At 45.1% G+C, this 14,380-nt stretch overlaps 1 protein-coding gene across 1 annotated transcript in view; it reads right to left on the bottom strand.

Annotated features, from left to right (window-relative positions):
- GPC4 (glypican 4) overlaps positions 1-13,954 on the bottom strand; it is a 38,365-nt gene extending 24,411 nt beyond the window's left edge. The window contains exon 1 of the mRNA XM_021405865.1: positions 13,796-13,954. Within this exon, the coding sequence (XP_021261540.1) occupies positions 13,796-13,904 (109 nt within the window). The 5' untranslated portion in view covers positions 13,905-13,954. The remainder of the gene's footprint in view (positions 1-13,795) is intronic.

The following is a 14,380-nucleotide window of genomic DNA, read 5'->3' on the forward strand; positions in this document are numbered from 1 at the left end:
AAGTAAGCAAACTGGAAAAAATAAAACAGTTTCTTATGTTACCATTCAGCCATCTTGAAAAAAGTCATTCTGGAGCCCAAAACTATCAGAAAGTAAAGTAAAAAAAAACTATTCCGAAACAGCTGTTTTAACAAACACATCTTTCTTTTTAATTACTGTCAGTTCATCTTCTGCAATGACGATAAACCAGCCTCAAAAACTAACAAGTTTAATACATTTTTAAAAACTGACCCCAAAATCTACCTTTGTGTTATTTCTCCTCTGTTTCAAGTCTGTCAGATCTCAGAACAGGGCCTGTCTCTAATTATGTAATTGGTTCTGATTGCACGCAGGACTTCAGATGTTTGTGGCAGTACAAAGAAGGTGCAATTAAGCCAGAATTTGCTCAAAATCCAAGGGCTAAACACTTGACACTGACAAGAAGGCCAAGGGATTTTTCAGATGACAGAGAACAGCTCCAGGTTTCGTGGCTTTCAAAAAGCAAAGGCAGCTTCAGTTCAGTATTTGAGAACACCAGACAGACTGGTGCCGGAGAGCAGCCACTGCTGGAACACCATCACGGCATCATGGCAGTGACACACACGTCTCTGACGCCAGTAGCAAGGTGACCCAGTGACATCTGGCACTCTGTATGCATCTGCCAGGTCAATTTAAAGAACATCCCCCACCAAGTCAGTGCTGCCAAAGATGCAACACTTGGGAAAAGGCTTTGTTTCCAATGGAGGGAGGTGCAGATACTGCTGAGGGCAAACTGGACAGTGGGAATAAGCTGATCTACATCAGCACAAGTGAAAAGAAAAACTGCTCCTATGCAAGTGGCAGCACTTCAAAGGAGAAAACCCAGCATTTAGTAGGTCTGATGAAAGATCACCCTACTTGACAATCTTTGCCTTGGATATCTGTTAGATGAGATAAAATAATAGAGGAGAGATTCATTAAGCTTTTTAGGCCATTTTGGAACACAGCTCCACCTGTATAGGCATGCGAGGGAGGTAAGAGAAGCAAGAGAATGTGCCATGGGGACTTCCATCACATGCTGGTGGCCAGCACACACTCCTCACGATTGAAATTTTCCCTCCTCACCCAACAGGACCTGCAAAACTCTCACAGGAAAAGAAAACTCACACAGCCTGCTGGTGCTCATCTATGTGTTCCAAGCCCAGCAGGACACCAGCACCCAGGGCACAGCCTCAAGGGGGGACCTAGGGAGAGGGTTATTTTATGCATGCCACTCACAATTGAGGATTCTGACCTCTGCTTTTCTGTGACTCATATTCAATAAATATTTTTTAATAAAACATGCCTCTGTTGTTTTTTTTTTAATCCTCAAAGGAGTAATGTTTAAAGCCAGAAGTTGTTAGAAGGAGGGGGTAAAATATTTTGGCGTGGTGTGAATTTAAACCTTGTTAAAATGTATTAAAAGTATGCTGAAGTTCAGATTTTAGTCTTCAAAGTGCTCCAGTACAAACAAAGACTAACACAGAAAACATTTTCTGGAAAAACTGAAACATTCTTCGAGTTCCTGATGAACAAAGTCATGGGGCCTGGTGGTTGACATAGCTGTATATAATGCAGCCTCTTAGGAGCACAAGAGAAATGATCCAGGGAAGAAGAGATTGATTTCAAACACCCGACACGTCCTCTGTCCAATATCAGCAGGAACCTCCACTTTCGTTCCCATGACTGGCATTTCCTCTCCAGGAAGATTTTTTTCTGTTGAGTTTATACTATAGAGATTAGCTTGGTGTATATTAATTTCTAATTCACTTAATCATTTTGAAGGCTCACTTCCTTCCTTAGCTCAGACCTTTTAATATCACCAAATAAGCTGTTTACTTAAACACTTTCATACCAGGCACAAGATCTGGCAGATGCATCAGCAGAACTCTTCAGCAACGACTGTATTTCAAAATGACATTGACGTGAAATCTATTACATATTTCCAACCATTGGTCTAAAGGAACCCTACGCAATATTTTAAGCCAAGAATGTTATCTCAAGCAATACTTCCATACTGCCATAACCATTTCATTCTCCTGCCTAGACTTAATTAATGGCTATGCTCTAAACTGAAAGTTGAATAAACCGATTCAGGCTTTAGAGTAGTTCATCTCTTCACAAATTTTAATCCAGGCTAAAACCTAGTATGTTCATTACATAACCTAAAAAATAAACAAAAAAAAACTACCAAAAACCTAATTAGTTGTAAACATTTGTGCACCTGCAGTCTTCCCACCAACAGCTTTTCCTTGCCTAGAAGGAAGGTAAATAGAAGAAATGAAAACTTCCCACCAAAACCAGCCGCTTCTGAAACCCCAACACAGCACTGCTGAAGGAGGCACCGTGCACGTGCAAAGCTGACCGTTCTGGTTCGAGCACCAGCAAATCGTTCTCACAGTCTGAAAATACACGTTCAAGTGCCACTTTCCAGCTAAGAAGGGGAGGAGGACAGAAGAGTCGGCGTGTCCTCAGGGCTGGCACCCATCCTGCAAAGCTTCCCCAGCACAGCCCAGGCCATGTAGGCCGGGGTCCATGGGCCTAGAGCAGCTGGCTGGGCCATGTGAGGCCCCACTGGGTCTATGGAGGGTGCTGGATGGGTGACAGCCCAGGAGGCCAAAGGAAGACTGACACTAAAAGAATGACATCGGGGTGAGGAGGTCTTCCCTCTCCCCTTAAAGATATCAGCTTGGGCAAAAACACAACCTTTTCCCTGTGCAAACCAGGGGTAAAGACGTCTGCAGCAAAGAGAGGAAAGTCCAAAAGTCCTTTTTATGACTTAAATGCTAATCTGACTAGTAACTCACTCAGTCTCATTAGATATTAATCCTCCCCTTCACAGAAACAAGCTGATTAGCAAACGCCAGTGTAACCCAGCATTAACCTTGCCACCACAAGAAGAAAAATGGCAGGTTCCTCTCTTACGTCTTGACTGTTTGCTGGGTAAAATAAATGACCACCTTTCATTTGTATTAGAAGTTGACTTGTTCTCAAACAAAGCAAACACACAAAGGACTCAGTTGCTTATTTTACAGCACTGTAAAAGCACGTTTTACAGCTGTGTTGCAAGCAATCTGTACTCATTAAATTATCACTCTGACAGGCTTCCTGTGAAAAGCTGTCAAATGCAAACATTTTTCACAGACGACAAATCATAGTCTGACAGTGCTCTCCGAGACTCTGCTATCCAGAAAGATGTCAGGCTCTCTTTGGCTTCCCAGTTATCTTGTTTAAACTCACAGACCAAGGGGTGGCCCCCAGACAAACAGACAAAAGCAAGCAGCACACAAGATCAGGAAGGCTTTCACCAACTGATCCCCGGGAGCAGCAACATGGTTTTCAAGGAAATCCAGTACATCCCACCTCCCTGGTCTCCAAATAATAGCAGAGCACGGAGAGCTGTTTGGGTTACATGGAGAAAACTGCCACTTTGCTAGGTCTAATCCTAACAGATGCAGGTCACAGGCACATGCCAACAAGGCTGCAGCACAAGCTGGGACACAAGCTGAAGGACAGACAGTAGACAAGGTGCTGAGAAGAACGGGCAGCAGCACCATGTTTGGGTTGTGCAAAATTAAGGGGAAGCATCTGAGCAGTTAGTACCAATGCAGAAATCTCACAGAAACAGAGGCTACTTTAGACAGAAATCCTTCACAAGCAGTGTTCCTGAAAAGCCACTTTCAAGCACCTACACTGATCACTCCACATTTGGTATCAGTGTTATTCATGACTTACTGAATGCTGCAAACTGTAAGGAGGTGTATAATGAGCTGTCATCTCCCTAAGAAATGCTGCCTTCCCAACACCTTACACACTCCTTGTAAATGTATTTCTGCTTGCACATTTTACTGCTTTCCCCACCTCAGCTGAGACCAACTGATGGAAAACCACCTTGTCACTCAGGAAGGGCCCTGGAGGAAGGGAGCAGGGCTCAGCCATGCCATCCTTCTCTGATGGTAGCAGGGCTGCCATCCACAGAACTGCCCTATGGCAGCAGCCAGAAAATCTTTTCTAATACCAGAATGAAACAGTGAAATTTGTAAATAAATCCTGTGGACCCTATGGACTTCGCTGCTCAGAGGAAGATGACATTTATAATGCAATTAACTTCTCAACATAGAAAAGGATGTAATCTGCAGACAGGCAATCTACATCTTTGGGCTATGTTTATTCTTTTAACAAGTTTGAATTTCAGTGTAGAATTTCAATGCCAGCACTCAGGGGAAAATCTAGGATGTCAGGAAAAAGTAAGAAAGACTGGACATGACACATTTGATATTTCTGTAATAAGAGTCCTGGAGAAAAAGGAATTCCTGCTCTTAAACAAACTGTTCCATAAAAAAATTTCCACAATGGGAAAATTTAACCACAGTTACTTGGCAATTTCCTTTTTTCAGGTAATACAAGCAATCACCTGTTTGCAGCTTGAGGGCAGACCAGCTCTGCTGGTAACCCAGCACCTCCTGAAGGTGCTTCCACATTACACCAGTTTCCATAGCCAGAAGAATTCTAAACTATCTTCCTTCCAAGCTGAGGATACATCAGCTATTTGAAGAAACAATCACTCCACCCACTGCAGGGCATAGGGCAAATTCCACCTACAGACCATAAATCCACTTCCTTGGACTTTTTTTTTTTTTTTTTTAATTTTAAATGTTGAGTTCACAGGTCTCATCTGAAAATATCCTCAAGGAGAAACGGATGTAGCATTTTCCTGTTTCTTGTGCTAACATTTTCAGATATTTAGAGTGGGATTTTCATATTAGATGGCTTTTGATGGGGAGAGCCCTCTGCTGTACTGTACAGCCCCACCTAAATCAAAAGCAGCTCCTGGAGATTAGAAGAACACATCAAAGGGGCACGCTGTACTTCACCCACAGCCCGTTTTGGCATTTCCCTACAAACACTGGTGATGAGGACAGAACTGCTGGCCTGAGCTGACTCCTTCCTCAGCAGGACCTCCATGTCCCAAACCAGGAGCCCTTGGAACTCAACCCAGAGCTGCTCACTCTGGAGTGTGAAGTTTTGCTTTGAATTTCCTCACTGTCGAGGACGAAATGCACAGGTGCCCATTTGTTGGCCGTGTCTGGGTGTACGGGTGTCCTTCCAAACCAGGGCTATGCCACATGTTTCCACTCCCAGCAGCCTTCAGACATTCTAAATTTTCCACACATCATGTTTGCTTATTTTACAGCCATGCTTTCAACTGGCCTTAGGGTTATTCTGATGAAGATTTCCAAATTAACTATGCAAACCGATACTGGGTAGACGTGCAATTATTCAACACACCTTAAACAAATAAAACCAGATTCAAGCACACAGAAGGAATATGCTGTACTTTTATAGGCACAATTAATTAGTTTTAGATAATTTGCAACCCGCCTTTTCAGGTATACTTTTAATATGTTGTCCAGATTATGATTAATTAAGGACTGTCTGCCTTATGGAAACCTTTAATTTGCTTGTCTGTACAGATAATGACGTTTTCTAGTGTATGCAGCAGAGCACTGCCACAAAGAGATTAATTATACTTTCCCATGAAATGGTTTACTCATAAAGCGTGCGTAGCAGCAAGATGGATTCCCAGGCAGACACTCTTGCCCAAGCTGCACCAGAGGGGCTATCCCCATCCCCTCACAGAGATGTATCTCTAGATGCAAAGCCCGCCCTACAGCTCCTCCTACGATGCATGCAGAATTCACATCAGACAGACAAAAGGGACTTGGAGGAAAAGGCACAAATGTTTCTCAGCTTCTTTCACCTCAAAGTTGAAGCCATCTATAGCTATGCCACTTACTCCAAAGGAAAAAAGATTTTTTTTTCCCCAAATGTGCCTCATTACTTTTAATATACTTTCACTTCCTTTATTACATATATCACATTTGTAATTTCCACCAGGGAAAAACAAACCATAGCTTAACAACCTTTTTCCAGAAGTACTGAGAAATCAATGAATACATAGTGTTAACACATTTATTGAATATGAACTCAGGAAGGGCAGGGCAAATCCACAAGCTGTTCCTCTGTCCTGTTTTCAAACATGTGTTAGCACTTACAGACATGGGAAGAACTCTTCCGCATAGTTAGAAGAAACACAGGCTTAAATCACGCCAGTGTCACTGAAACAGCCATGATATGTGAGCCTCAGAGAGCGAGGAGGCACTGCCAAATCTCCTAGAACTTTGCTTAATTATTCAAACGTTTCAAGACAAAAACAACAACTGGGACACAACCTCACAGAGGGGAAAAAAATAAAAATAATTTTAAAAAATGAACGGACAAAAAAAAGACTTCTAGGACTTCTTGTTTCTGGTGGGCCTAAGAACATTATCTTCATCTGCACCCCAGGGCTGGCAGGAACTCAGAAAAGCTAACACTCAGCCCGAGAGCAGGGCTGTCACACAGTGATCAAACTCTTTAAAGGACTAAGAAGCAATGAAAGTGGGGAGGAAAAAACACACTGAATGGTATCAAGACTACTGTCCGTGATTCAAGAAGCAAATAACAGCATATCATATCCTGCTCCGCCTAAGAGCTATCCTAATAATTAGGAAAGCAGAAGCGGCCCTGGACTCTTCTTGGTGCATGCTGCAGGACAAACACAAGCTTTGTATCCTCCTCTTCCCCATTTCCAGGGACCTTCCATACTCATGCTTCCCGCTCTGGGCCAGCTATAGCTGTTTCCTCCCCCAGCAGAACATCCTTCATCCCAAGCTCCCATCCCAGCAACCACAACTCAACACCATCTTCCTCAGCACTCCTCCCTTGCAGCTGCCTCCCCACCCTCCTGCTGACCTCCAGTCTCCTCCTGGCTAATTATCACCATTCCCCTGTTACTTCCCAGCTGCTTTAGAGCTAGCTGACCCAGGCCCAGCTGGTACCAAAACACCAGCTTCCCACCCCAACACAGCAAACAGCAGCTGTGAATCTTTGAAGCAAAACTTCGAAACTCCCTACAAGCTGCATCCTACATTTCTTAAGAGCTTTCTGGAACACTCAAAGGTATTTGACACGTGCATCTTTTTTCCAAGACTCCCTTCCTACAATTACTGTTGAAGAGCCTGAGGAGGACCTGTGCTGCTGAGTAGCTGACAGCTTTCTCACTCCCGTTACCTCTGTCTCACATTGCACTGAGCTCTCCCAGGCAGAACCAGTGCTCTTGTTCACCTAGTCTGCAAACAGCTGGATGTACATGTAACACTGATAAGGCAGCAGCACAAGCCAGCTCCAGGGGAATATCATGCTCTCAAGCCCAGCACAAGAACCCAAACGCCACCAGCTCCACCAGCATCCAGGGGAGGAGCTCCCAATACTACATAAGGAATCAGAGCCTGCACATTTGCTAGGTGGTTTCTTTGTGCAGGAAGGAGGAAAAGAGAGTTAATTTTAAACAGACAAACAATAGCTCATTGACAGGTTGACAGCAATTAGTTACCAGAGAACACCAGACACATTTCCTACAGCCAAGTATAAAGCGTGCTGCCCACATCTTTGTCTTCTGAAAAAGCAAAAGCGTAAGAGAGGTTTACCCGCAATCCTAACAGCAGAACTGCTTGCACCTGAGATGGAAGAAAGAAGGCTGTTTGATTCCCCTAAGCCCACACAGAAAGTGCTCTTGCCCATAGCTGAACCCTTCACTCAGTTACAGAAATCTCATCTTTTTTTCCCCCTCACCTGTGGGGCACGAGACTCCCTCTACATGGGATCTCCTCCCCCAGTGATGCCGTGACATCAGGATCTTTCCAAGCCTCCCGAAGCAGAAGTCAGCTCCCCTTCACCGTTAGCTCAGCATTGTGAACCTTCTCAGCAAGCAAGAGGAAAAATCATGGTAGTTTTTTGTGCCTTTTTAAAGATCTCCAGATGGAAAGGAGCCAGCTAAAAGAATAAACAAACTTCCAGGGCAGAGAGAGCAGAGAAAGCAGACAATTTGCTTCATTATTGTTGGCGTGAGTGGGAAAGTGCAAACAAAAACCCACAAGTGGGATTTTCTAAAGGAAGTGCGTTGGTGGTTGCTCCCTTCTGCTCCTCCTAAATCACTCCATCTGTACCCCAGACAAACACAAGTTCAAAACCAAGGCGAAGGACCAGCTCTCAGCAGGAGGCAATGGTTCTCACTGCAAAGCATGAGGGATCGTCCCACCATTCTCCACCCAGGTTGGTGAGGTTTTGTGACAGTCTTTTCTGGAGAGGAAAGAATGAGGCTGTGCCTTCACCTACACTTGAGTGGCAGCAGATAGACACCACCACTATGCTATTTGTACGCTAATGCAAGGTTCTAATGGCCTCTCCTCAAAGGTGCTGAAGGTTCACTACCATGCCATTAATGCTCTCTCCTCAAAGGTATATTCAAAAAACACATGGCTCTTGCAGAACAGGCATTAAAAGTCCACTACATCTCCAGCCGCCTTCTGCACAGCTCCTGATGCGCCAGGACTCCTGGGAACAGCCTTCTGCAGAGAGCACTACAGCACCCACGGGTGCCACAAACGTGAGGTGCCCTGGCACAAATAGCAGGACGAGGCCCCACTTCTCTGCTCTTGCAGGCAGTTTCTGAATAAAGAGTTAATGTGACAGTAATGTCCCAGAAGGGCAGTTATTTTGGTCAGGTGTAGTGTCCTGATTATCTGCCAAATTCTAACTTTAGGAACTGGACAGTCGCAGGGTTCGTCTTTCACCGTTTGTCTCCGCTCTGTCCGGAGCAGTGGGAAAGAGACCACCGAGATGGAGGACAGCGAGGAAAGGCCTCAGTGAAGGGAATATGCCTCTCCTCTTCCCTTCCCTCGGCTCTCCTCCAGCAGCTGCCTGCACACACACTGCACCCAGTGCATTGTGCAAAGTAACCCAAAGGCCGTATGAGAGCTACCCATCATCTGCAAGGGGACAACGGACCAGGAAAGTTACGTCCCACTCTCCCCTCTCAAAACCTACATCACGTGTAAAAGCCCTGACCTACAGCCAGCCCAGAAGAAATAACCCCACTGAACCCAACCTGTGGCCCCACGTGCCCCTTGTGGAGGGGGGGGACCACTGCCCAGCTCCTGCTGCTCGGATTCGCTTTCTTTCCGCTCGTTGTCCCACAGGGGTTTCATTTTACACTTTCATATTTGTTTTATCTTTGATACTAATGGAAAAGTCAGGGGGCAGCGGGGAGGAGCGGAGCAGAAATGGGACACTCGGCATTTAATAGCCTCCCAGATGCTGGCTGGGGCTGAGCAGTTTTGTGCAAATCCTCCTGTCGCTGGGGTACAGCGAGCATCAAGCCTACTGCGTGCTCTGCCTCTTGGGCATAATATTCTTAAATACCACTGGAGGCAAAATCTTGCACGTCTTCCCTAAATACAGAGCACTCGGAAGAAAGAGACAAAACTTGGTTTAAATGCAGCAGCTTGCTAAAAGCAACGGCAACAAACCAGCCAGCATTTCACAGCAGTCATTTAGCAGTCCCTCTGCTCACAGGGTTTTGGGGATTTGATTTTCCTCATTTGCTGTGCAATGAACCTAGAAAACAGAATTTCTCCCTAAAACAGGCTTGGCACAACAGTTGTGTCTTCTGAGAGATTCAGGAGGTGTCTTTAACAAAACCAAACAACCAAAGCACAGCTTATCTCGGGAGAAACAGGATAGCAGAAATGCTAAAGAAGAGTTATCTGCTGCTTCCTGCCCTGCTCCAATTCCTCAAAACAGCTGAGCCCAATTTCTGTTCTGGCATTCACCTCGTCTTCCCAAAACCACTGCCCCCAGCATGGAAAACTTCAGCCTGAAAGGTCAGTGGAGATGAAAGTTCAAGCTTAATAAAAGGGATCAAGCATTTAAACAATCTTGATGTCACCATTAATCCTTCTAAAATTATTAATCCTTGGGAGAGAGGAGGGGCACCAAGCGGTGAAGATGAAAGAACGCTGCCTGCTGCAGCCACTGCTGTGCCACGGGATGTGGTCACACTGCACAGCTTCACGGCTTCCTCTGTGGCAGCTCAGGACGGCCACCATGTCACAGCACTCCTCCTGCGTCCCATGGCAGTTGTTGTCATATAGGGAGATGCTTGTATAGCCAGCAAATGTCACCTACTAGCTTCTCAGTGAAGCCTGCGAACATGCATCTGATATCACATATACTAGAAAAAAAAAAAACAGCAAATCCTCACCTTAAAAACATCGAGAGTCCAACAACTCCCAAAGCACATATTTTTTATTAAAAAAAGCATTTCCCTTATTGCTGGAAATATGTACCTTACTGCTACACTGAGGCTGGGCTAGGTTTAAATTATAACAGGAGAAACCCCCAGGAGCATACAGCTGTGCTGTAAGCAAATATTTAAACAGAATATATAAGATATTGGACTCCAGAACTCCGGTCTTCTCCCTGTGTCTGCAAACCAAACACATACAGAAGAAGCTGACACTGTACAATTACATACTAGAAGCTGAAGTGACTTGTGGCCAGCCATTTGGGGAATGGTAATCAGAAGCTTGTTCTACGCTCCTGATTAAGAGGAGATAATCCATTGCTGAAGCACACGGCTTTGGTGTCAGATCAGAGCAATTCTGGCAACTGTTCCAACATCACACAGCACTCCAGCAACAGCTGATGCAAATGCTCCTACAGCCACAGGGCACTGCAGCCTCCATCCAAGGACTGTCCTTTTACAGTGGCAACTGCTGCAAAGGTCAAGCACATAGCAGAGGCAGCACAGATTTGCCTCTTCTCTTGGACCTGAATGTCAAGGCTGAGAGATTAGCAACCAGAGAGCCTGCACCAAAGATTTCCAGAGAGCTAGGGGTCACAGTTTGCGTCTTGCTGTGAGAGAGCTGCTTCCTGGAGTGTCATCGCCAAACACAGAGATGTGACCCTGCAAGGGGAGTCGCTGCTCCATTTGCTGGGAGTTAAGTGAATTTAAGTCTCTGCAATAACTCATCATGCCTGTTCAGTCCAGCTACACGGTGTAGATGATTTCTTGTTAAGCAGAGGATGCGTGGCTCTTCTGTCAGCTTTATTTTCATTCGAATGGATCTGGCTACTGCTAATGAGGCAGCCCTAAAGAGCTGCAAATGTGAAAATAAGAGCAAGGGCCCCTGCAAAGGAAGAGTTCTGGGGGACTGTATGCTTTTCAAATCACATCCCCAGAGCTTAGGGCAAATATGTGGCTCTTGGCCATCTGCTTCTCTTCTGAGTTGGATGTGTTACATCCAAGCAACTGCTAAGCCACCTCCATCAGATTTGTGTTCCAATCACCTTTCTCTTTCCAGTTATTTCAACTTATTTAAACTGAAAAAAAGTTTGGAGCACACCAAGATTCAAAGTTACATCAAAAACACAGTCGCTGGGGGGCAACAAACTGGGAAGGCATCTTAAAGTGGCGTCCCAGGCTGGTTTCTCCCAGCCTGCATTCCACCCACAACTATCATTAACTGGTTGGGTAAAGGAATAAAAAGGGTCCTTGCAGAGCCTATAAAGGACAGGAGTGCCACATACTCAGGGCAGAAAAGTCAGGCCAACTCAGTGAAGTGTTGGCAAACCGGAGAATTGATCCAGAAAAAGGAATGCCCCCCATCACAAAAGGACATTTGACAAGAAATCAAACAGGCAAAGCAAAAAACAGAACACGCCTGACCAGATCACCGAGCATCGAGATAGCAGAAATGAAACAGCCACCACAAACAGCCAATCAGTCCACAGAAGGCAAAACAAACACTCCAAACCTCCACAGCAGTCCAAGCACGATGCTCCAAAAACTTGCCATTTTTTGCAGGGAATCTTGAGAGAGGGAAAGGCTGAGAACTGGAGAGGAGGACTGCTCAGCCACCACCAACAGCACCCTGAGAATGGGGTGCAGTCAGCCGCCAGGTGACTTGGCCAGTGAGAGGCAGGCAGTCCTGATTAAAAGTCTTCCAAGAGGAAAATAATGGAGGATGGTAATCAGTTAATCTCTGCTTCCACCCCAGGTAAGATTTAAAAAGAAAAAAAAAGATCCTAAATCAGTTTTGTCTACAGCAAATGAAGATTTAGATCTGATATTAACAAATGCTTAAAGACAGGAGCATCAGGCTTAGGGACAAGCTTAAGAGGTTGCTAATTCTCCTTCATTAGTTTCAAAAAGGGCAGAGAAGCATGCTTCAGGGACAGGCTGGGCACAGCAAATCTAGCTTCCAGGAACAGGATCACTCTATCCGCTTCCAAATTTGCCTTTCAAGGACTCCCAGGATTAAGATCAGAAGAGCCACAGTGGTGAGAGCGGCAGCGGGCATGCTGAGAGCTGCTGATGGCAGAACCAAGTCGCGCCAACAGAACAGCTTCGCAAGGCTCCCTATCAAAGCACCCCCAGTCTGAAGCACTATGCTTTGAGAGGGATCCAACTTAGCTTAATACCCTCCTCTTGTCACACATTCCTGTAGCCATCTCTCACCATGAAAACGAGAAGACACACCTAGCAATACGTCTGCACCATGTCAGGGATGCTAATAGAGTGAACTGAGCATGCTCTCTGCGTTCAGTGCAGCATTTCAAGAAGCCTCGTTGTTCATTTAAGGTGAAGCAGATGCTGTTCCTCTGCCCTCCTTCAAAGGGCTTATCTATGGGCTGGATTTCATTAAGTGCCTTGCTCTGCATTTAATAAGCTTGCAAGTCTAGACACTTTGGTTCTCTCTCTATCACCCCTTTGGTGTAGCAGCAGGTAGAGACAACAGACATTTAAGAGGGAAATACTTAGCTAGTAGATTTAGATGCTATCAAGAGGATTGAGTAATTTCACTTTGACTCACTGCAATTTCATACTCGGGGACTTTTTCCTTCTCACAGGTGCCAACTTCTTTTGAAGAAAAGGGGCTGCTACTTGCTTTAAGAGCACAGAGAAAGTCCCTAGAAGGTTCAAGGCACAGACTCCAGGGTATAGGTTCACACTGATTCTCTACTAACGACCAAACAAGGGAGAAAAAAAAGCCCTGAGGAGCTATGCATTGGAATCGCCCTCTGCTAACAGATGGCAGTGATGCAACATGGGCACAACAAAAAGTCCTGGCAGCTTAGTCCACTTAACTAACTCATCAGATACTTTCACATGCATCTAGGTGTCACTTCATCCCCACAGACAAGAAGGGCAGCCTGTGCAGGAGCATGACGCTGGGGCACACAGTGAATACAGGACACTGGCACAGGTGAGTGCCAGCTGCTTCCGCAGGGAGTTTCTTCTGTCAGGCTATGAGGAGAGCACAGCCCTCCTGCTGATGCGAGGGCAATGCTGAGACCAGACATTTGCTTATCAGTCAGCAATTGGTGTCACTTGAGCGATGGGAATTCAGCCGAGACTTTGTTCACTTTGCTTCTGACCCTGCATCACACTTGAACCCTCGATTTCTGCACAAAGACATCTCCGTATTTATTTATTTGCTGCTCTACTTAGCCCCAAAGGCTAAGTGAGCTGATACAAACCCTGCTGGTTCATAACAGACTGCAGAAGATCAGCATTTTTGTGGATCAGGGCTGCAAGATGTGCACGTTACAATCATATGCACCACAGGGATATACAAACAAACTCACTGCAATCTAAGTTGACAGCAGTACAGCTTTTTGAACGATTAATCAGAAAGAGATCTCCCTTTAGGAAACAAACAACTGTAATCAGCAAATATTTCTCTCACATGGGATTGCAAAACAAGCCATGCACTACCCTCACCTCCAGAGCAATGTGTCACGAACTTCCCCAGCAAAGGGGGAGGCAGAGCAGAACAACCGCATACAGAACAGGATGGGAATTCTTAGCATTTTACGCAAAGGAAAGCAAGTTCAAGGTCTGGGCACTTACCATCAAACTTCTTGTATCGGGAACTAAACATCGTTTGTAAGTGATTGCTAAGCTCTACGACGGCGTTTCTGAAGTCATGTTTGCTCAGTTGACTGTATCTCTCCTCCATTTCTTGAGTGCAGCACGTGTAGGCTTGTGAGCAGACTTTCAAGTGGTCGCCTTAAAAACAGAGAAGAAAATACTCTAAGTCAGAGGAATTCCCTTTGCAACACAAAGAGGTCAGTGTGCGAGGCCCCGTGGTGGCACCGTCTCCAGGGCGTTTTAATTACTTTCAGTTCACTCAGTTAATACATAATACACTATACCAATGACATTGGTCCTTTTTGAACAGAAAAATCCTTTTTTTCCTTCTCCTTCCCTTCAACTATCACTGAAGTATTCTAAGAATCAAAGATATCACTGATATGAAAATAAACTTGTTTTATGTAACTGCTCATGAGAAGACTGTAAAATGTAAAGTTTTCTGTCATCATCTTGGGTCAAACTGTGTTTGTTTTGCAGAATTCAAACATATTTTTTCTTCCCTCACCCTGAAAGACAGCTCTCTCATAAAAGTCTTACGGCTCAAGTTTGCTTGGCCAGAGA

This window comes from Numida meleagris, chromosome 8, assembly GCF_002078875.1.
Source record: "Numida meleagris isolate 19003 breed g44 Domestic line chromosome 8, NumMel1.0, whole genome shotgun sequence".
NCBI classification, from domain to species: Eukaryota; Metazoa; Chordata; class Aves; order Galliformes; family Numididae; genus Numida; species Numida meleagris.